Here is a 24060-nt window from a genome sequence, read left to right as displayed (position 1 = left end):
GGTGTACAAATCTATTTCTTTTGTATCCCTCAGGACATGGTTATCAGACAGCAAAATACTTCACTGAATTTTACCAGCATATATAATTTTAAGTAATGAAAAATAATGTCTTTTCTCATGTTTTGTAAGAGAGCCTTATATAACCCCCATTACTTTCCAGTCCCAATTTGATTATTTCAAGAAAGTGAATTGCTAACACAGATTTGTGCACTGTCAAGCCAAGTCTTACGTTATCCTGCTCGTTTTCCTGAGAAAGTACTCTATGACTCCCTTGAAATGATTTACTGTTTTTGTACATATAAAATTATGGTCATTTTAATGTACCAAATAACGTCCTTGGAAGCAAGTGTTTCACCAGTGACTCAGCTTCATCGTTCACACTAAAGGAGGAGATGAGCCATGACGTTGTCTATTAGTTGGAAAAGACTCTTGGGAGTACCTTTTCTATACTGTTTATCTTTAGTGTAACACTTGGGAATATGGTCATGGATTCTTTTAGCCAGAAAACTTTCAAAGTTTTAACAGTAACTACTGTATTACTTGGATCAAAGTTTTTAGTATATAGCATATTCAACTAGAATATCGTGTGTAGATGGAATTTAGAGAAAGGGAAACAGTCAAAAGAGCTTTTACTACAATTTCAAAATAGTACAGGGGTAGAGTATTGTGGAGTTTGGGAAAGTTTGGTGCATCATATTTTTTGCCAATCTTATTAAACTTGCTCGATTTTAAATCCTTTCACCACTTTACTTTGGAGATTCATCAACTGATTGTCCTGAGTTAGGAAGGTCAAAGAAATGAAACAAGAGCCTACCCCCTTCTAGTCTCAAGAAGAGAAGTCATACATAGGAAACAGGACTCTTTGGAGAGGTGGTGGATTCCATAGCTGGAGCAAGAAAGATGAACCTGGAGCATCCTAAGATGACAAAATAAGGAAGTATTTGAAGGATGAAGGGGACATGTCAGCAAGGTGCAAAAGCCAGCTTTAAAAGGCTCCAGCTGGCCAAACTAGGACAATTGAGGTATCAAAATAAATAATGACAAGTACAAGTTGTAACCCACTGAATAAAATAGTTATATAAATGAACAAAATCAGTGATGAGGAATGGGATATTTGTATAATCACACAAAGTATCTCCACACAAAATAATTAAAAAAGAAAAAAGAGTAACTTTACAATGAAGAAGCCTGGCAATAACCACCTTAATCAAGCTGTCAAAGTTAATATTATCAGTAATGGTGAAATTAGAACTGTGTGCCACCTTGTAGAATGGCAGTGAAAAAATGCCCAGCATCACTTCTTGGATATTTTTACCAAAGGATGTGTACCTTAAATCCAATCATGAAGATAAATCAGACAAACCCAGATTGAGGCACAGTCTACAGAATAACTGGCCTGTAATCTTCAAATGTATCAAGATCATGAGAAACAAGAAAATAGTGAGGAAGTATTTCAGGTCGAAGGAGACTAAAGAACATGAAAACAAAATGCAGTGTGTGACCCTGAACCTAATTTTGTTGCTGTACAGGACATTAATGGGACAATTGGTAAAAGTTGAATGGGGTGTTACATGGTAGTGATATATCAGTGTTAATTTTTAAATTTTGATTGTAAAAGTGGGATTATTTAGGAAGATATCTGTATTTGTAGCTAGTACACAATACAATATTTGGGGTTTATGAGATGTAATTACAGTAAATTATTCAGGAAAAATATATTCTTTGTAGTGTTCTTACAACTTTTCTCCATATCTGAAATTATTTTTACATTAAAAAAGGTAAAAAATGGTTTAATTTTGTTTTTATAACTGGATTTGTTTATGTAAATGGATCATAGTCATATGAAAATAATTTAGAGAAAATGAGAATTTTAAAAAATATGATTTCTGAATATGTTGAGGCTGAGTTACCTCCTAGATGTTTGTTTGTTTTTTTTTTTTTTTTTAAGTAGGCTCCACGTCCAATGTGGGGCTCGAACTCATGACCCTGAGATCAAGAGTCGCATGCTCTACCGGCTGAGCCAGCCAGGTGCCCCACGTCCTGCATAGCTCATCTTTCCACCTAAATTCCTTATGTGCAGCATCTAATTACACTTAGAACTATTTAGTGTTGAAATATGCCATGACCTTGATGAAATTCTTTTGACTTTATAGCAAATTTTATTTTAAAGGATTTTTTTATAGATAAATACAATGTCCACTTAGATAAAATCTATTTGGATTCCCAGTATAATTTGTAATAATGTTTTTAGTATATTTATTGAAACAGACTATATTTTTAAATGCTTTCTTTGAAGAGGGGAAGATTGGTATGGTATATAGCTCAATTCAAAGTTTTTCCATAATGCACTGTTTTATGATTTATAAAATCTGTTTTATGATTGTCATCATATGAAACAAATGACAATGCTAACATCTCACAGACATTTTGGAATTTATTCTCTGTCCCACCCTGGAAATGGAGTATTTGGGCGCTGGTAACAATTGCTGTAATGTTGCTAAACTGAAGTCCAGCAAAACAGCATGGAATTCTTTTATTATTTGTTATATGAATGTTGTGTCAGTTGTTAACTAGGTTATTGTGAGTTTTGGACCTTTATTATCAATTGCTTGGGATATAGAGCTTAGATTTCTTTCTCAATTTTTGTTCACTAAAGCCCAAATTACTTTTCATTGTCTGTGTACATAATCAGAGAATCACATTGATATCCAGGAATTAAAGGGGCATTACAAATCATTTAGATCTCTAAGATCTACAGTCTTCCCTTCTTATTTTATAATCTATTTCTTTTCATTTTTGTATTAGAACTTGAAACTGTTTACGAATATGAATTAATATTTGGATACGTTCCCTGTGCCTGATGTTAGTGTGTGTGCCTTATATGCATTCTCATAGGTAGTCATTTTTCTTATTTTATAGATAAAGAAATGGAAGCCTAGAAACACATAGGTAGTAAGTGGTAAAGCCAGGATTTGCGTTCAGGTCTTTTAACTACTCTGCCAAACTAATTTGAGAACAAAACTCAAGCCTTTGAAAAATATAATTACACAAAATATGGTCCTTTACATTTGGAAGGTTATAGTTAACAGTGTCCTTTACAGAGTGGGTCAGAAAAACATACACATTAGTGATTTAATATTTAAACTCCCAAATGATATGAAAACTTTGATAGAATATCTGGATAAGGGAACACTAAAGTGTAAAGCAAGCCACTGACCTGATTGAAGAAGTTAATTTATGACTTAAACTTGTCTCAAATTATACTCTATCAAATTCCACCATAGTTAATTAAGTAGTATGTAAGTTGCCCAAAATTGAGACACAGCTTTTCAGTGTGATGTGTTTATGCTTAAAGTCTTAAGATCCAGTTGGAACAGATAGAGAATCTTTACTTGAGCATAAAGACTATTACTCTAAGTTGAGGGGCGGTGGGGAGTTTTGCACTGGGAGTATTGAAATCTGTGATAATAGGCTTCAGTGTATTGCTTCCTGCCTCTTGTACTTTATATGAATTGAAGATGTGCTTCGGTAAAAATTAGTTAACTTCATATTTCCGTTCTTGTTTACTAGTGAAATGTGAAACAGTGATAAACTCCTTTACTTGGGCTGTCATTGCATAGGCTTATTTTATTTTAATGATACAGTTTGATGTCCCCAATGTTTAAAATAGTATAGCCTATAGAGCCTAGCCAGTTGGAGTTTTCCAGTATCCGCGGCCTTTTTCTCCTGCAGTTAATTTGCTCTGCTGACTCCCTGCACCAGGTGGCAACAGCTGGCCTTTCACTGGAGCCCGGGGATTGGAGAGTAGGAGTCACAGCAGCGTGCTCGGCCTCTCGCCTCTGTTGACTGTGCTTTATTGGTTGATGCCTGGGCATCTCCCAGACAGCCAGCAGTTGTTTCTTAAAACTTAAAGTTTGTTTCTCTTGGGGGTATACAGTGCTGGTGGGGCTTGTCTTTGGGTCTCTTCACTTTCCCAGTCTCCTCTTATAATCCATCCTGTGCTTTCTCTTGATAATTAGAAAGGAGCAGTTACCAGCTTTGTATCTTAGTGTGTGTGAGATTCAGTTTTGACTTTAAAAGCTTAGATGGAAATTTTATTTTTCTCTGAGCTACCAGATATTCACTAACAGAAATCATTCTTAGAATGAAAACTTTGTTCCTAGTGTATTTTTGAAATTATGGTGATATAAAGGGCATGACGTTAGAATGAACCAGTACTGCCATTTTAAAAGCTAAAATTGGAAGAGAAATGCACCATAGCTGCTCAAATTTAAAAAGATCCTTTATTGGTACAGCATAGGGAATAGAGTCAATGGTATTATAATAGCGTTGTATGGTGACAGATGGTAGCTACACTTGTGGTGAGCATAGAAGAACAGACTTGTCGAATCACTGTGTTATACACCTGAAACTAATGTAACATTGTGTGTCAACTATACTTCAATTAAAAATTTTTTTAAGATTTTTTATTAGATCTAAAACAATTCTAAGGGTGCCTGAGTGTCTCAGTCAGTTAAGCAGCTGACTTAATTTCAGCTCAGGTCATGATCTCAGGGTCCTGGGATCAAGCCCTTACATTGGGCTCTGCACTCAGCGGGGAGTCTGCTCTAGGAGATTCTCTCTTCCTTTTCCTCTGCCCCTCCCCCCCCATGTGTGTGCACACTCGCTCTCTCTCTAAAATAAATAAATCTTAAAAAAAAAGACCAGTGACTTTAAATAAATAAAGCATAATTCTAATTTATAGGATAGTTAAAAATGTATCTTCATGCCATGTTAAAACTTGAGTAAAAAGTAGTTAGAACATATCTAGATGGAACCCTCAGCCAGAATGATTTTGTTGTTCCTTATTTAGAAAGGAAGACTAACGGGATACTCTCAAATTTAATTTCAGTTGGTTACTCCACATTCCTAAACTTCTTCCATACCTGCCATATCTTTGAAGGGCCATTATGGATGAAAATAGTGGCCATGAAGTAGTGTGAGGCTGAAAATTATCGTAAAAAATGATTATTATACTCAGAATCTGGAACTTAAAATTATAGAAAAGGGAACTCATATTTAAAACTATTTTTCTGGGCGCCTGGGTGGCTCAGTTGGTTGAGCGACTGCCTTCGGCTCAGGTCATGGTCCCAGAGTCCTGGGATCGAGTCCCACATCGGGCTCCCGGCTCAGCGGGAAGCCTGCTTCTCCCTCTGACCCTCTCCCCTCTCATGCTGTTTCTCTCTCTCAAATAAATAAATAAATAAAAATCTTTAAAAAAAAATAAAAAAAATAAAACTATTTATCTAGGGGTAGGGCTCTGGCATGCAAATTTTAACAAGTCTCCATAGGGGATTTTTGCTGGGCACCACCGCTACCCACTCTCCTGCCCCCAAGTCCATACTCTAGAGAATTCTTCCTATTCACAGCAATTAAAAATTGTCGTTTTATTAATTGGGATAAAATTGACATACATCTTCTTTTAGTAGAGTCTTAGAAACCGTGTGACTGTTGAAAATTTGGTAAGTTATTTGAACTCTATCTGTAGTAGCATATTCACTTTGTGTCTGTTGATGTAACCAAAGAAAATGAATTTTTAAGAGATTTGAAAAAGGAATGAGTGGCATTGAATTGTAGAATTCTAGATACAAAGGCCCAGAGAGGATTTTTTTTTTTTTTTTTTAAAGGCACAATCACGGAGGATAGAGTAAGGTGCCCTGGAGAGAAAACACAAAGTATAAGGACTGTAACCCCTGTAATTTCACTTATATCTGACTACTGTTACTACATTTCTTTTTGGCCAATACTTGTAAGACCTCGGTACTGTTTTCTCATCTCTCCTTGCTTCTAGCACATTTCTAAGCAGTCTTTTCCCTTTGTCTGTTTTTTATGTCTCTCACTGTGCCTACTTCCATCCAGACTATTATCACTTGCTCAACCAGGACTTTTCCTTCTCCCTACTTACTTACCTTCCTCCAGTGATTGAATACCTTACTGAGGTACTGCCAGTGTGGTTTAATTGAGCAGAAGGCAGACTTCCCACTGTAGGCAACTGTAGATCAACTAAAATAACCAGTTTAAGAAAGAAAAATTGGGGGGCTGCCTGCGTGGCTCTGTCGGTTAAGCGCCTGCCTTCAGCTCAGGTCATGATCCCAGGGTCCTGGGATTGAGTCCCGCATCTGGCTCCCTGCTCGGCAGGGAGTCTGCTTCTCCCTGTGCCCCTCCCCCGCTTGTGCACGCACTCTCTCTCTCAAATCTTTAAAAAAAATTTCATGTCTATTTTGATTCATCTTTTCTGCTAAAGTGATTTGGTTCTTTCATAAATTCACCATATCTTGTATGGTATATACTGTATGTGTTCAATGACTATTTAATCATGACCTTTTAATACAGACTCTTTATTAGCGTCCTCCACCTCCTGGCTTAAAAAAGAGGAAGAAGGATGCTAACTCTTATCGTAAGGAACCTTTCTAACACTCTGTCATGCCAGAAAGCTACCATATCATTTCTTTTTTTTTTTTTTTTTTTTTTTTTAAAGATTTTATTTATTTATTTGAGAGAGAGAATGAGATAGAGAGAGCATGAGAGGGTCAGAGGGAGAAGCAGACTCCCTGCCGAGCAGGGAGCCCGATGTGGGACTCAATCCCGGGACTCCAGAATCATGACCTGAGCCGAAGGCAGTTGCTTAACCAACTGAGCCACCCAGGCGCCCCTACCATATCATTTCTTTTGTAGAACAGCTTGCATCTGCTACGTTGGCCCCTGTCTCCACCAACCCACTCCCTTGCTGACATCTTGTGATATGGCTTTCATTCCTAATGAAACCACTTTCTTCTAGTAGGTCCCCAGTGATTTCCTAATTGCCAATCCATCCAATTTACCAAAACAGTTTAATAACTTTTTATGTTTGTTAGGCACTTTTAAGTTGATTGGAATTATTTTCATTCTCTTTAATATTTTTGTGTACTTTTAATATCTTTGTGTACTTTTTGGAATGGTTATTAGTAGAAATTAGTATATTTTAAAAAATGGAAAGATTGGAATGTTTCTCTTGTTGATACAGAATAAGATAAACTTCTTTCTGTTTTGTGTTACCAGTGTTTGAGGTCTTTAAGGCATCTGTTCAGGGTAAAAGCAGTTGAATTTTACATTTTGCCTTTGTGAAATAGTATTTTTTATAGTCAGGTGAAATTGACAAACTAAGGAAGATAGTGAAGGATTATTTTTACCTTGAGTCTGCATAGGTGAAGTAGACTCTGCTTTGTGTTGCAGTGAGAGAGAAAAAAAGAGAGAAAGGCCGCACAGAGAATAAAGTAATCCTCAGGGAGAGTCCTCTGTGTTAGAGAAGTAGTTATTTACACACAGAATTCCATGTGACGAGCCTGAGGTGTGCTTTCCAGGTTATTGATGAGAAAATCCAGACTCAAAATGGGGCATTTAGAATCAAGCACATTTTTCATGGCCTAAGTCTATCTTTTAAAGGCAACATTGAGGATATTGGTAAATTGGTAAAGATTAAAATGGTATTTACTTCTTTGTAATCTTATACAGGCTACTGGTATTCAGTGTCTTATTAGCAAGTATATTCTTTTTGCCTTAAACTCACATTTTAACTTATTTAAAGTAAGAATAAAGAAAGGTCGGGGCGCCTGGGTGGCTCAGTTGGTTAAGCGACTGCCTTCGGCTCAGGTCATGATCCTGGAGTCCCTGGATCGAGTCCCGCATCGGGCTCCCTGCTCAGCGGGGAGTCTGCTTCTCCCTCTGACCCTCCCCCCTCTCATGTGCTCTCTCTCTTATTCTCTCTCTCTCAAATAAATAAATAAAAAATCTTTAAAAAAAAAAAAAAAGAATAAAGAAAGGTCTTTGTTTATCATTTTGAAGTAGGTTTTATTTACATGTTGTGATACGTGTTTATGTGTATATTGTTATGTATAAAAGGGCCAGTGTGCATATTTTCAGCTAGAAATTCAAATTTTTTGCCCGAGCTACTAAGAAGGTACTAGAATGAAGTAACATCTTTAAAGTTCGGATTAAATTTTGTTTTGTTTTTTAATTGTTTTATGTATTCTCTCCCTTGCTAAGATGGAAAAAAACGAAATCTAGTCATTGAAAACCAAATCTAATCATAAAACAGTCTACCGGCCTGTGGAACACTATGTTAAATAAAATTAAGCAGGATATGAATAAATATTTTTAAAAGGAATGGTCATGGAGGATGAATTGGTACACACTGAACTGGTAACCTCTATGAAGTAGGGTTCTCAGGGTAGTTGGAGAGGGGAGTTAAAGGCAAAAGAAATTTTAACTGTTTACTATTTTATACATTTCTAAACTCTCTTTTCCCAAATAAGCATAATGCAGAATTACCTTAGAAATTTCATATTCTTAATTATTGTATTCATAGAAATGACAAAGGTAATTCATGATATAATCAGTCTTAAAAGTGACCGAATATTTTCCCAAATAATTTCTTGGTGATTGTGATGACAAGAGACATTTCATGGGACTAGACGGTAATTGCTCATCATGGGGTCTTCGTTAGTGGTTGGGATTCACTTTGAATTCTTCTGATTTCCAGTAAATGCCAACTGTGGATCTGTCATCTGTAAATGAATTGAAATCTTTCTTAAACTGGTGAAGTTTTCAAGCTCATGCAACCCATGCAAGAGAATAGATTTTCCCTGCTTCATTGTTACCTACTACATATGAAAATAGTCCACTTTCATTTCTCTTAGAACAGCTGTTTCATCTCTTCTTAGTATTGTGCATTGTAGAAACGAGTTTGCTGGTTTTTTTATTCCCTTCAGTTAGGTCTGTTTCCTGGGTGAAGGAATTCAAGTCTTTCTAACCTCGCTTGTTTAGTCTCCTTGAGGCACCACTTCATTCTCTGAGTCATAGGTACATACTACCTGTCTCCACCAAGTACACTACCAGTATTTCAGGTGTTTGTTTTAATCCCTCTTATTATCACAGAACTAGTACATATATATGCATTGTGGAAAATTAGATAATAATGGGCGCCTGGGTGGCTCAGTCTGTTAAGCATCTGCCTTTCGACCCCACATCAGGCTCCTGCTCAGTGGGGATCCTACTTCTCCCTCTCCCTCTACCACTCCCCCTGCTGCTCCCCCTGCTTGTGCTTGCCCTCTCTCTCTGTCAAATAAATAGTCTTTGAAAAGAAAATTAGAAACTAGAGATAGCAGAATTTTTTAAAACAATTGCCACTATCCAGAGATAACCAACTGTAACATTGTATTCTAGCAAAAATTTTAATGTGGTCTTAGGGACATAATTTCTGGGCATTTCTGGAACACATTTTTCATGAGGAGATCTTAGCTTGGCTTTCTCTTATACTACCAGTCTTCACTTCGTTGCCATTGCTCCTATTTCTGGTCTCTCATTTATCAGAGTAAGCTAAATTTCTCCTCTTTTTCTTCATATGGTACTAGTTACTTTAAATAGGTCAGGTATTCCAAAGGCTATATTGTAGCAAAACATACACAGAAAATCACTCTGCTTTGAAAGTTAATCCCCACCTGTATCCAGGACGCTGGCACTTCCTGTGTGTGCTTATGCCTGCATTATGTTTGTCCTTTCTCCAAAGATGTTCACGTCATCCCCATCTTAAAACCATTGGATTGATTCTTCCGTGCACTCTGCCTTGATCTTGACTTTCTTATCCAGAAGAACCTTCGAATGTTTGCCTGCTACCTCCACTTTAACCATCCACTCTCTTAACTTTGTAATCTTTTATTCTCACTTCTGCCAAATTTGTTTTTTCCAAGATTGCTGACAATCAAGGGAAAGCAGTGAGCTAGGTGAGCATTAAGGAATAGAAAGTATCTATTCCCATGTAACTGCAGCATTTGGTACTTTGGGATCCAAATCCTGCTTGGAGCTCTACAACTGTCTCTGACATTTGTATAGAGCTTTGCGCTTTACAGAGAGTGTTATATTTGTCCATGTTTGCCTTGTAAAGGCATAAGAGGCTTGTAAGGTATTGTCCCCCGTCGTTTGGATGGGGAAATTAATGATCATTGAGGGAAACAATTTAGCTAGTTGCATAAATATTTATGGCAAAGCTGGGGCTAACAACATGTGTTAGAGATAGTGTCTTTTTAGATTTGTTTTGGGATCTGCTCATCTTTAGTCTTTGGGTTTGTGCTTGTGGGTGATCAAATTCATATAATTTGGCTTCCTTTTTTATATTACTTTCAATGTGCTAGTTTCTGAGCCTACTCTCCTAAACTAATTATTAAGAATCTAGAACAATGAATTTGTCTTCTAAAGACATATGTACTGGTTTCATTCTTCAAAAAAGATAAATATACAGGTTTATAAATCTGTGTATTCTGTATTGCTATTTCAATTTTGTGATTTTCCTTTTCTGTAGGTAATAAGAAATTGTGACAAAATGTAAAGGTGACTTTCTGAATTAATGAATATGTAAAACTAATTCTGAAGTTATTTTCATTTCTTTGAGTCTTATTCTGACTTCTGGAATCAACATCAACAATGATACCTGTTTACAGGGTCGTAGTGAGAAATAACTGAAAACTTACAGAATCAGCCTAATAAAACATGAATTCCTCTTAGCTCTTCTCGTGATAAGTTTAATAATAATCCTTTGTCCTAGTGCAGCATCTTAGTTAAGAAGTATCATTGTATTTCATTTTTGTTTTTCATCTCACTTAATTCATAACTTTATTAAAACCTGCAATTTTTAGTTCCATATTTTTTTCATAAACTTTTGGTTAGGTTCATAAATCAGAATTACAGTCTCTATTCTCATATTTTCTTTTACTTTTAAAAATTACATTAAAGAGCTGACTGTTTAAGAATCATTTCTTGTGACTCATTCATCTGTTACGCCTCCTTTTTAAAGCTTCAGCACTGAAGGTCTTTTGACAAACCAATATTTATAACAGTTTGACAGCAGGATGAGGAACAGCGTTTGTCTTTGTAACAGCTTGAAGAAAGACCCTTTCCAGGACCCAGTCATGCAGTTACAATCTTGACCTCTTTCTTATGCTGGGAACATACATACAGCAGCACCTCCCATGTGTTTTCTTGTCCCATTGACTGTCCATTCACTTCCCATCTGTTTTGCAGTCTTAAAGGAACAGAAGGGGCCCTCTTCTTATAAATCTGTCTTTGCAGGTGATAAATGATGTCCTGTCTCTTTAAGGGCTGCCTGGGTGGTTTTCCTTTTCTTAAAATGTTTCAACTTTCCTTCTAACAAAATTCAGAATAAAATATACTTTAAAGAAGAAGAGGAAAATAGAAAAAAAAAAATGGATTATTTTCAAACTTTCTTAATTGATTGGGACCAAATATTTTACTGGTCATTATGCTAAAGATTTTTTAGCCTTCTCAATTAATTACCTAAACCATAGTTTAGAAATTATTTTGATGTTTAGATTTTTCTGTGGAGATGAAAGGAATGTATTCATTTTGAAATAGTGTATTTATTTAAACTTTTTGGGGGGCAAATAAAGCAATGTATCATTAATGACTTAGTATATAAAATAACTTTTAAAGATTTTCTTCACCATAATTTGATTTGATAGATGTAATTAATATGGACTGTTTTATGTACTGGATACAGAATAAAATAATTCACAGATGATTATTAATCTTATGCTAGAGTTTAACTTTTACATTTTAAAGACAATCATGAGTCCCATAAAAATTTATTATTTTTTCTTTGATTGCTAAAAAGAAATGCTTTAAGTATCCATATTTATATCATTGGATTTTCCAAGCATTGGGCAGAAATAAAAATATTTTTTTCTCCCATGCAGAAATTACTTAGAGAAGGTTAATAGGACAAATATTGTCTCCCCAAAATGTTTTTAAAATACTGATTTTAAAAACATTACCAGCAAAAAAAGACCACTTTTCAAGTTTTATAGTGTGTTGTATGAATCAGCCACCTCATGGTACATCTTCTATGAACTAGTATTTTAGCTTGTTTATTTATTCCCTGCCCTATTTCAAAAAGGGTTTGAGGCAGTTTGCAAAGATCTATCCTGTACAAAATGTAAAAGTGCTTAAGTGGAAAGTTGGGTGAAAGGAAAGAGAAAGGTAAGGCAGGTGAAATAATGTGAAACTTGGGATAAGATTGGTACCCCTCAAAATGCTTGCTCAGGGGTTCTTCTGTTTTGCAGGTAACCTACAAATTTAGCTCTGAGTTTCCTAGACAGCTGATGCAAAATGGAAAGCGAAGTTGATTACGTGGCATTGCTGGTGACTGTCGGACAGAGCAGTTGCTTAGTGGAAGCATAGGTGTTCCTGGTATACAACGCCTGAGGGAAATTTCATCCATCCTCACAGACAGAACACTGATTTATAATATAAGATAGAGTAAATCAAATGACTACAGATAATCATGAATTTCATGGGGCTCTTAACTTGGTTTCAGCTCAATGTAGGCTAATAACATAAATTGCAGTCCAGATACATAGCTATTTGACTTATCTAAAGATGAACTTCCGTAGTATCTAATATCTAGTATCCCCCATACAGTCTTCCATGCATATGATTTCTTTTTTCAGCTGAGCCTTGTAATAATCAGGTGGCAGAAAGTTCAAGGTTTTATACTCATTGACAATGACAAACACCTGGAATGGAGCTACTCTATTAATTAAGGGCAGATCCATAAGCATTAATAGTTAGCTGAGATGACATTACAATTGCCATCTGCTTATAAAAGTGAAAGACCAGGGGCGCCTGGGTGGCTCAGTTGGTTAAGCGACTGCCTTCGGCTCAGGTCATGATCCTGGAGTCCCTGGATCGAGTCCCGCATCGGGCTCCCTGCTCGGCAGGGAGTCTGCTTCTCCCTCTGACCCTCCTCCCTCTCATGCTCTCTGTCTCTCATTCTCTCTCTGTCAAATAAATAAATAAAATCTTTAAAAAAAAAAAAAAAAGTGAAAGACCTGAGGGTAAGGCTACTCTGTGTTCATTCATACTGAAGTCTTTTGGAGAATTAGCTTTAATATATCATGAAAGTGTTTTAGGATGTTTTGGTTATATTGGCCAAAAGAGCCTGGTAGAAATGCTTACAGTTAAGAGTTTTTAAAAAGAAAGAAAAAGAGAAAGAGAAGGAAAGCTGAATTTATTTATATATTCACCAGACCTAAGTTGCAGTTTATCTCATAGACTTTCTTAAGGCAGCTTTCTTTCTAAATCAGATTGTTTTGTGGGTCTGATTGCAGCAAATTTTTAAAATAGTCATCTTTAGTGTTTGATTCATGTTTTGGTTAAGTAGATTACTCAACAGTAAATGAATATTCATAGGCATCTATTGCGTAGCAAGTTCTGTGCTAGGCCAAGTGATATTAAATGACACTTTTTTGTATGTAGATAATTCATGCAAGCAGTCCCACACTGATTCCTGGGGGAAAAAAAACAACAGTATAAAACTGATGTTTCTAAAATTATGTAGCCCTGTGAGAGTAATACTGTCATTTGCAGTTGAATTTTTACTCAGAGCTTAATATCAAATAAATTAAAATATTAAGGCACAAACAAGACAATTAAGTTTAAAAAGGATGCAGTTAAAACATATGATCAGTTAGAATAGTAAATTTCAGTCCTAAGTTTTAAAGCAATACAGGCTTTGAACTCTTCTGGATAGATTCCTTCATATTATAGATAAAGAAACTGGGGCTGTGACATGACTGTGATCATGAAGTTAAAGGCAAAGCCAGGGCTAGAAGCCTTGTTTCTCCTGACCACGCTGTTATATAGCTTTTAATCCATTATGTTCTCATCTTTATAAAAACCAAAAAAATTACTACTTCATTGATTATTAGGGGTGTTAGTCCAGGGGTTTCTAACATTTGTTGTCATCAAACACTCCTTTCATTGTATACTCCTGTGAAGTCCTGTGTTTTGGAAGATCTGTCTACAGTAATATATTTTTCATAAGAAACCTCGGGGTCCTGGGATCGAGCCCCGTGTCGGGCTCCCTGCTCAGTGGGGAGCCTGCTTCTCTTTCCCTCTGCCTGTGCTCTCTCTCTCTCTCTCTGACAAATAAATAAATAAAATCTTTAAAAAAAAAAAAGAAAGAAACATGGAGTTACAATTATATCTTCTATCTGCCTAAATAATAATTGTTCTGAGAGTAGATGTAATTCTGGCCAAAGATTTCCATTTGAACTTTTGAGACAATGGAAATAACCCAGACAACTCTATTACCACCTTTAGCGGACCCCTAGAAGTCAGGGACCCCACCCAGCTTTGAAATTACTATATCAGTCTCAAACAGCTTTCCAGAACATAGGAAATAATGCCTCCTTTTTCTGTAACAAGCAGAAGTATTCTGTTCGTCTTCATTAATGACTGTTTAAAAATAGTCATGCCTGTTTGTAGGGAAAAAAAACTACAGTGCCAAGATTCAGAAGATAAGTATTAGATTTAGCTATACACCTTTGACTATCTCTTTGGTTTTTCCTCTCGACTGTAAAAGGTGCACATTTTTTCTTGTGCTAAATCTGTTTTGACTATACCTTTAAGAACTTTAAATCTGGTCTCTTGTTACCTTTTTCATTTGTTTTTTTCCTTGTTTCCCTGTTCTCTAGATAATTCCTCTAAATACTGAACTTCTAAAGAGCACTTATAGTATAATTGTCTGATAAAAAGCAAACCTTTTTAGGAGCAACATATATTACATGTTAAGAACTGTTCCTTTAGTGAACAGCTTTTTTATAGCAGAATCTCACCTACAAGGTGTCCTCAAGCTTGGTACAAAGTATGTATGCAGCATGTTATAAAACAGTTCTGTTAAGGTACGTTTTAATCTTTGGATGTGTGGTTTGCTTAAAGTACACTGTATTAGTAAGTTTACAGTTTGTTTCTTTGTGCTTTCTTTAAAAACCTCAAGTTGTAAAAGATTTATTTCAGCGCATGTGGTAGTGTTTTGTGTGTGATTCTTTGTTCCTATTCTAAACTGTTATTAACCACTGAAGTGAACCTTCTCCCAGGTCTGGCCTTTTGGTATTCACAGTGTATTCAAAACCTAATTACAGATTAGTCTATATTTGAGACTTTTTGAGCAAGTATCAGAAGATTCAAAAAGAAATTGAGAGTAGCAGTATCATTTCATGTGGAGATAAAGAGACCCAAAACATGAATGGGTGTCAGGTCATCTGAAGAAAAGAAAAAAGAGAAGGAACTTCATTCACTGAGACGGACGGTTTATGAGGTGGGGATTATGGGAATATTCATGACTCAATCAAGAAGCACAATGAATTGATGTTTGAAATAGTTCATCTTTTAAGTAAACATTGGGTAAATGGAAAGTAGACTCCGTATTCACTACATGTAGAATTGCCTATTTCAGAACCGAAATAGCAGTTCAAACAGAAATAGCGGTTTGTTAATCCCTTCCTGAGTTGGTTTAATTTATCAAGTTAATCTGAAATTTTATAAGAATTCTCTAGCTATAAATATTTAGTGCAGATATTTAATAGAAAAAGGAGTTTGTTTTGTAATTAGCCATGCTAATCTGTACACACATTTCCGTGGGAAAGTAATTTCTAAATAGTTAAATACAGTAAGATCTTAGAATTTGAAAACACTAATACTGGGACATTAATTTGAAAGGATCAGAAAGTAGAAAGTTTTAGTTGCTAACACTTAACCTTATTTTTATGGATAACTATTTCCTGGGTGCAGTTAGATGGCATAGTTTGTATATAAGAAGTGCTGAAAACTTAGAATTTAAAATGAATGAATTCAAATATAAGAAATAATGCTGTTTATTATTTGTAATATAGCTTCTTTGCAAAGAATGAAATCAGTCTACTTTCTAAAGCTCTGTGTTTGTGTGTATGTATGTGTGTGTGCGCGTGCACAGTCAGCATAGTTTAGTCTTCTTAATAAAGTGAAATAATTAAATGGAAGTTTCTCTTTCCACCGGTATTGTATTGTTGGATCCGAGTATTCTCTGTTCTGTGTTGCTTATGTGGTTCAGGTGACCCACCAGCTTTCCTTGACCTTCATTGTCAGTGTGTATGTACCCTGCCTCCTGTTCCCAGGCTGGCTGTAGTTCTTGTGCTCCTGGCGTCTGCCCTCTGCGTCATTGGCTTAACACCCAGGAAGCCTGTCAAGTGATACTTTCCTTCTTAATAACCTACAGCCTTTATTTTCTGTGCTCTATTTTTGGGAACTTCGCTTACCACCTGTCAAGTATTTATTGAGCATGTATATTGAGTCTGATATTGTAGACACTGAAGATGCTGAACTTTTTTTGTCCAGTTTCATACTTTTGTATTGTTTTCCAAGGATTTCTTCAAATGTGTGTAGATCTAGTCTCCTCAAGAGGTAATAATATTTATTATATGTTTTTTAGTCATTCCTAGGCACAGAACTACTTGGGAACATGCTTGGTAACTAGTCCATTCCCTAACTTTTACCACAGTGTGTCTTACTTCACATAAAAGGTAAAACTTAAAACAAATACACTTGAAATAATAGCATTGGTTTTCTCACCATTTAGAGTCTGTAGCAGATCTAGTATGTTTCTGATCAGAGGGATGTCACAAAGCGAACTCTCCGGGCTTAATATCCTCATCTTTGGCAGTGACACTTTTGGTCGTATGAGGACCAAGTGAAATGTGGGATTTAAAATCATCCCAAATATAGTAGACACTTCATAGACTTATAATGAGGTAGGTAGGAGGTGATCAAGGAGTTCTTCTCAAAGGCAGGATAGCATCTCTGTCCCCATGTCACTCCATTAAGTGCACTGTAGAAAATGAAGGAACAAACACAGAAGTGAATTTTTAAAGTTAGTGTAAAAAGGATATGTTTATCACAACTATTCTTTTTTCTTTTAATGTTTACCTCCACCCCCTCCTCTCTTCTCATCTATCCCCATTACTTCCTAATTACTTACTCAAATACCCTTTGTGTCATTCTTGAGGTTTCAGAGTATAGTGTCACGGTGTCTTGATGCTCCAATTATAAAATTTGTAAAAAAACAACTTTTTGAAAGGGAAATTTGGCAATTTTATTCTGTGGTTTTGTTATCAATTAGGTAAGTCTTTTTACTTTCATTTGGAAAAAAACATTGCGTGTCTCTAATTTTAGAAGAATTTGAGTTTGATTCAGACTTCACAGTTAGACACCCTCCTACACTGTTGGTGGGAGTGCAGGGTGGTGCAGCCACTCTGGAAAGCAGTATGGAGGGTCCTCGAAAAGGTGAAAATAGAGCTACCCTGCGACCCAGCAATTGCACTACTGGTTATGTACCCCAAAGATACAAATGTAGGGATCCGAAGGGGCACCTGCACCCCGATGTTTACAGCAGCAGTGTCCACGATAGCCAAAGTAGAGCCTGGATATCCCTCAACAGATGAATGGATAAAGAAGATGTGGTATAAATATACAATGGAATATTATGCAGCCATCAAAGAAATGAAATCTTGCCATTTGTCACAACATGGATGGAACTAGAGGATACTATGCTAAGCAAAATAAGTGAATCAGAGAAAGACAATTATCATATGATCTCACTCATATGAAGAATTTGAGAAACAAGACAGAGGATCATAGGGGATGGGAGGGAAAAATGAAACAAGATGAAACCGGAGAGGGAGATAAACCATAAGAGACTCTTAATCTCAGGAAATAAACTGAGGGTTGCTGGAATGGAGGGGGTGGGAGGGATGAGGTGGCTGGGTGGTGGACATTGGGGAGGGTATGTGCTCTGGTGAGCGCTGTGAATTGTGTTAGAGTGATGAATCACAGACCCGTGCCCCTGAAACAAATAATTATATGTTAATAAAAATAAATAAATAAATATTAAAAAAATAAAAAAAGAGTGGCCCTTGGTCTCTTTCAATACAAATAGACCTTGCTCTGAACAGTCTCCTGTGAGTGATACTACTGTACCACCCGCTCACAGGTCGTCTGTCCAGCTGAGGATGAAGGTCAGGGACAGGGCAAAAGGATGGATAGAGCTGGCCCTGCAGCTGCCTGATTGTACGCAGATCATGGAGCAAATAGAATCAGATTTCCTCTTACACAGTACAGCTTTCCCAAGTAGAAATAGTTCACAGTGAAATGTTTAGAGGAGCTGCCAAGGCTTTAAACACCTGTTTTAGATTTCCATGTGTTGTGCTGTTTAAACCAGATGATTTTTTAAAAACCCTGTTCATTTCCAAAATTCTGTGAGACAACTTAGAAAACTCCTTTTCTCCTAATCTCCCTTTTTTTAAAAAAATTCTTCAGCTGATGAACTGCACTATGTGGAACTCTGTAAATACCCACTGAAGAAAATAGGTGAAGCTATTTCTAAGCAACAAATGAATTAATTTTAAAAATAAGAATATGACCTTATTTTGAGAAAGGATGTATATTTTTGGTTTGACTTTTCTTTTACAAATAGTACTGACTATCAAAAAGTACAGACTAAACTTCTAAGAGATGGGTTGGGATTATTGTTTCTGGTTTCTCTAGTTTACTTTCACATATAAGGAATTATTGCCATCTCTGCGATAACTATTCTCATGTTTGCTCAGTAAATAGTTTGATTAAAACAATACACTTTTTTTTTTTCCCTATAGATTTTGTGTTAGTCTCAGAGTCATACGAAGAGGTAGGAGTGTTAAATTACTGGCAAAAAAAGATGAAGACATATTCTTGATATGCAGCCATGTAGGCTTTGTTGAGTTCCTGCAATGTTAGTAAGAATTCGTGAAGAGGACAGGTCTTCCTTTCATTGGCTATTCATCAAAACTGCTGTCTCACTGATAGAAATACTATGTCTTCAATTGCAGATTATTTATTTTTAAATATAAAAGATACAAATGTTGGGGTGCTTGGGTGGCTCAGTCACTTGGGTGTCTGAAACCTGAAGTTTCAGCTCAGGTCATGATCATGAGATGATCCCCGCATCAGGCTCCATGCTCAGCACCGTCTGCTTGAGATTCTCTCCCTTTGCCCCGCCTCCCACTTGAAAGCACTCTTTCTCTAAAATAAGTAAATAAATAAATATTTTTTTAAAAGATAACACATGTTGAATATTATAATGATTTTTCTATAGATATAATGCAGAATGCTTTACAGTTTTGCCTCTAGATCGATAGTTTTGAACCACTTCACTGTAATTGATAATTCCCACTAATATGTAGAATTGTGTTAAAAGGACAAAAATATTTGTTACTGTGCTTACCACAAGCTATATTTTAAAGGGGGAGTTGCATAATTAAGTTAGCAGTGAAGTAGAATAAATCACAACGTCCATTTTTTTAACATTTGGAGATTGACATGTACTGTGACTAGTTTATATTTGTGAAGGAAATCTTTATATCTCTGAGAGAAGTTACAGATTTTATTTGGAAGCCTATAAACATGAAAATCTAAAATCAAATAAAATAATGTAAGTCTGTCTTCAGTTCCTATAGTGTTTTTAAACTTTATTCATTTATAGCTAGAAAAGTACGTTTTTTCTATGTATTTTTGAAGTGTTTTGCCCTTTTCATGTTTGTTGCAAGTATTTCCTACAATTTCTTTTATCTGTTTTGACATATAAAATGTACATTTTAATGTGGTCATACTGGTAATCTTATCCTTTGTATTTCCCGTTTATCCTAAAAAATCATTTTCCAGTCTAAGGCCTGTTAAATGCTCACCTGTATTCTCTTTTAATTTTTAAAAATGGTTTCATTATTTTATTTTATATTTTCTTCTGTTCCAGATATTGCTAACTGAGTCCTTGGTTGGACTCCAGAGAACCTGAGAACTCCTTAAAATTCTATATGCAATTACATATGTATCTATACATACATTTTTCTGTGTAAGATTCCATAACTCTTACTGCATTCTGAAAGGGGTCTGTCACAAATCCCACACTCCTTCCCTTTCCAAAAAATTGTTAAGAACTACTACTACAGTCCAATTTAACCTTTTCTGGACATAAGGGGGTATGGGGTGCTAAAGGAATTTTTTTCCCTTTTCCCAAATAGAGTATCCCAGACCATATATTGGATAATTATCTTCTAAGATTTGTGTCGCCTTTGAAAAATAAATTCACTTTTAACTAATTTATTGTCTTTTTATCTCTGCAGAGAAAGTTAGAGAAATTCAAGAAAAACTTGATGCTTTTATTGAAGCTCTTCATCAGGAGAAATAAATGGTAATAAGTTAAGTAAAAGTCCTCTTACTGCGTTGGTACTGACTAGATGCAAAATTTATATTTTTTAACTTATTATTATAGTTCATCATTGTACTTGACTATATCCTGCTTGTTCCTTAATAACAATTTTAGTGTAATTAAATAATTTTAATGGCAGGGATCTCTGAAACTAATTCTACATTTCATATGTGTAATGTTCCTTTTGAATACTTGTCTTCTGGCTGAACTAAAAATATCCTCTAGAACTCATTTTGAACAGAACAAAGGTAAACAAAGCTAAGCTATTTCATAATATGCATATGGCTCGCAAGTTTTCTGCATGTAAAGAATTGAACTCTAGCTCTCATTTTATTCCTCATTGTTCACATTTAATTGATAATTATATGTATGTTAAGTTGCAAAGCATTTATTTGGCTTGACTGGTAATCCTAACAGTTGTTCTTAATCTTATTCTCTTATGTTTAAAAATATTTCCCCTGTTTAAAATTACTCAGATAGCCTTAGTATGTAGTACTCTTCTGAATGTGTGGACTCTTGTCTAATTTTATAGTCTGGCATTGGAAGTATGTTCCAGATAAAGTATTACATGTATAAAGACTTGCCTTAGTAGCTTAGTAACCTGCTAATTATTGCTAAAGAATTATAATTAGTAAGTCTTTTGCTTTTATTGAAAAAGTTGAGAAAGGGAAAATGCTATAATTAAGACATTATCGTGTATTTAAAATATTTAATTAATCACTTTATCTGTGAGCCTTGCCCGGTAGGCAGCCTGCAACACAGTCAGAACTGGAAGGAATAGAAAAGTAAGAGATTCCCTCCCTAGCTGCTGCATTCATTTCAGAAAAGGCCCTTTAACCAAACTACCTATTTTCCTCTACTGGAGGGACAGTATGTTTGAGAAAGCAAGCTAGAAAAGGAAGCACAGCTCAGACCATTATCACTCAGAACAGCATCCCAGCAATGAATGAGGGAGGGAGGAGTTAGAAAGCTTTCCAGTAATGCTTTGTTACTTTGTTCTGTGTCTCTCCCTGAAGTTAAGACAGATGTATATATGGATGTATACAAAATGTATCTAGAAACTAAATATCAATCATCTTGAACACAATCCAAAAATAATTCATTGTTTTTAAGTGTCTGTGTTCATAAATGTTTTATACAACTTCAGTGTATGAAAATTTTCTTTTAAAGTCATTAAGGTTGTTATATCTTCCTCATCATAATTACTCAATAGTTAATGTTAGAAATAAACATTTGGAGAGCCTTTTTGATATGAAGATTCTCCTCTTCAGCACCGAAGTTCTCTTGAAATTTTTGTTTATAAATGTGGTTTGGGGTGATGGCGGGGGAGGAAATTCATGAAAATCACAGAAACCCATTAAAAACATAAGCTGCATTTCTGTCTTTAATGAAATGAGGAAGCCTAAAGCCAGCCAGTGTTTTACATAATGGTGAGTGTCACTTCCCTAAGCGGGTCAGTGTGACATCTTAGTATTACCATTGCTACTGGAAGCATGCCTTTTCCTGCCAGAGTGTCTGTCTCAAGTGGAGTCCAGGGCAGTCCCAAGAGCTAAGTTGTGATGATATTTGTCTATGAGGAAACCATCCCAACTTTCTTTGTTCCTTACTTGTCTTTAATCTCTACGGCCCTTCCCAACCCTTGGGATTTATAACCCTGTGAACTGTTAGTAATTCTGTTTTGTACCCTGCAAATCCAATGAAAAGAATAAATGTGGCAAAATGGTAGTAGCCTTGCTTCATTCTGACCATTTTATAAAAGTTACCAGGAACTTTAAGGAATAGTTTCTTAATGATAGTTTTAACATGTATGGATTCCTCAGCCTGGTAGTTTTAAGTAATTCATTCTGATAATTGCTGAAGATGTTTATACCCAACACAGTCATACACAGATTCCTTCTGCTGATCGACTTTAATATGTTTTTAAATTTTTTCCATAAAAATTAATTACAGTATTTTTTGATTCACACATCATGTTAATAAAATTATTCTGTTGTTACAGTAGGTGATATTTTGAATTTAATACAACTAGCAGACAGGCAGTTAAACTTCAATATTTTTATGATCATGCAGTAATAAAGTTTAGAAATTTTGCATTTGTCTCCTCATACCTTAATTTATCAAATATGTTTATTTTTGCAGAATCCTACTCATAATATAATCACCTCTGCATACATGTGAAGAAAAAAACTCCAGAGTCTCTTGTCCTGCCTTTTTTCCTTCTGCTGTTCCACCTTTCTAAACATAAAATAAAGTCATGGGATAAAAATAATTTATGCGTGTTCAAGGCACTTTAACCATCAGTTGCCTTTCAAATGCAAGAACAGTGGAAATGGCATTAAAATCCTATTTTATTGTATTGAAGTGACAAAGTGAAATAATACAAGTGGTGTGGCCGTTAGATTCAGTCCTTGAAGATAAGAAACTTGCTCTCCTGCTTGTCTCATTTGTGGTGGCACGCGTTCAACTAATTCATTAGCTGATGTAGTGTCAGTTTTTTTCTGGGGAAAAAATGCTAGATGTTGTGAAAAGCTATCAGTTGTATATAAGATGATGGTAACCCGCTAAGTTGTTGTCTGTATCTGTAATGTTCTATATGCAGTAGCTATCTGATTATGAAAATTGAGTTTACATTTATCATGTGAAAGAGGACTAGCTAACAGAAGAGCGCCTCAAACAGGTGAATTCGGATTACAACAATCCGGGTACATCCAGTGGAAGAGGTCTTACCCTTCATTGCCAGCTGAGAGGGCTGTCTTAGAAGCCAAGTCGGCAGCAGCTTCCCTGTGTGCTTCCGTTGACCATTTTGTCCTTTCTGTACCCATTTGAAATTCATTTATTTTGTATAGGTAAGCCGGGTTTTCTGTTAACCGTGGGTTTTTTTAACCTGTTGACAGAGCTACTGGGTTGTGACACAGGGTAAGGAAGACAAAGAATAATCGGTTGACTAATTTCATTGAGACTGTTGTCAAGCACTTCAGGTGGGCTTCAGGAAAAGGCCTTCTGTCATAAGACTATTTTAAATAGAAATTACTTCAACAGAATAATGTTGGCTATCTCCCTCTTAGCTGAACGTGTAAAGAAAAACATAAAATTTGATTCATTGCAGTTCAGTTATTGTACCTTCACAGCATTTTCATGTGTTTCATACAAATACTTCTTTACTGGCTGACGGACTTTAAAGCAAAGAAATATGCCATTTTTGACTTAAATTGTCTTTCTCATTTATCTCTGCTTTGTTGCCATTTCATTGAACCTTTATTATTCTAATAAAAATGCCCACTGTGTGACAGTTTTTATTTTATAGTTTACTTAATTTTCAGCTTTTTTAGAATTATGTTTTGGTAACAGTTCCCTTGCCACCCCACTTTTTTTTTTTTTAATTTAGCATCAATATAGCCTTCATTGTGATTTCTCTCAAGATCTGAGGACACTTAATATACAAAGTTGGAAGGATATCACAGAGTATTTCAGAAATTGAGAATTCTGTAAATATTTGTTTTATACTGTTTGATAAGAAAGGTAGATCCTGTTTTACACAGCCAGTAGCAGTCTACATTGTTATTTGGTAGATGAGAGTCAAGAACATTTCACGTGTCTTTCAGCTCTAGGGCTGGTGGGTGAACAGAAAGGGAGTAGAGAGCCCCGCTCCATGTTCTGTGCTGAGTTTGGAGATGACCTCAGTGGTTAACTCCCTCTAACCAGTGCTGCTTGGTGATAACTCCTCACTGAAGCAGGCACCATGCAATTATTAATATTTTTGTAGTTGTAAAACACAGCCACTTTACAACTATAAATCTATTTCTAAAGAAATAGGACCACGTTTATTTATATGTGCTATGGATAGGAAAAAATACCTTCAGCTGTATTTCTATAGATTTTTCCCAAGCAAAAGGCTAATGTTAAGTCAGTACTTTTTT

General features: G+C 35.7%; 1 protein-coding gene across 4 annotated transcripts in view; it reads left to right on the top strand.

The window, feature by feature from the left end:
• OPA1 (OPA1 mitochondrial dynamin like GTPase) overlaps positions 1-23435 on the top strand; it is an 85190-nt gene extending 61755 nt beyond the window's left edge. For all 4 annotated transcript variants that reach the window (XM_036102059.2, XM_078067898.1, XM_078067899.1 and 1 more), the window contains 2 exons: positions 20058-20125; positions 22283-23435. In XM_036102059.2, coding sequence (XP_035957952.2) covers positions 20058-20122 — 65 coding nt within the window. In that variant the 3' untranslated portion in view covers positions 20123-20125; positions 22283-23435. The remainder of the gene's footprint in view (positions 1-20057; positions 20126-22282) is intronic.
• The last annotated feature ends 625 nt before the right edge of the window (positions 23436-24060 follow it).

The sequence above is a fragment of the Halichoerus grypus genome, chromosome 1 (genome assembly GCF_964656455.1).
Source record: "Halichoerus grypus chromosome 1, mHalGry1.hap1.1, whole genome shotgun sequence".
In the NCBI taxonomy this organism is placed as follows: domain Eukaryota; kingdom Metazoa; phylum Chordata; class Mammalia; order Carnivora; family Phocidae; genus Halichoerus; species Halichoerus grypus.
Note: the sequence above shows the minus strand (reverse complement) of the source record. Positions and strands in the feature narration are given on the sequence as shown.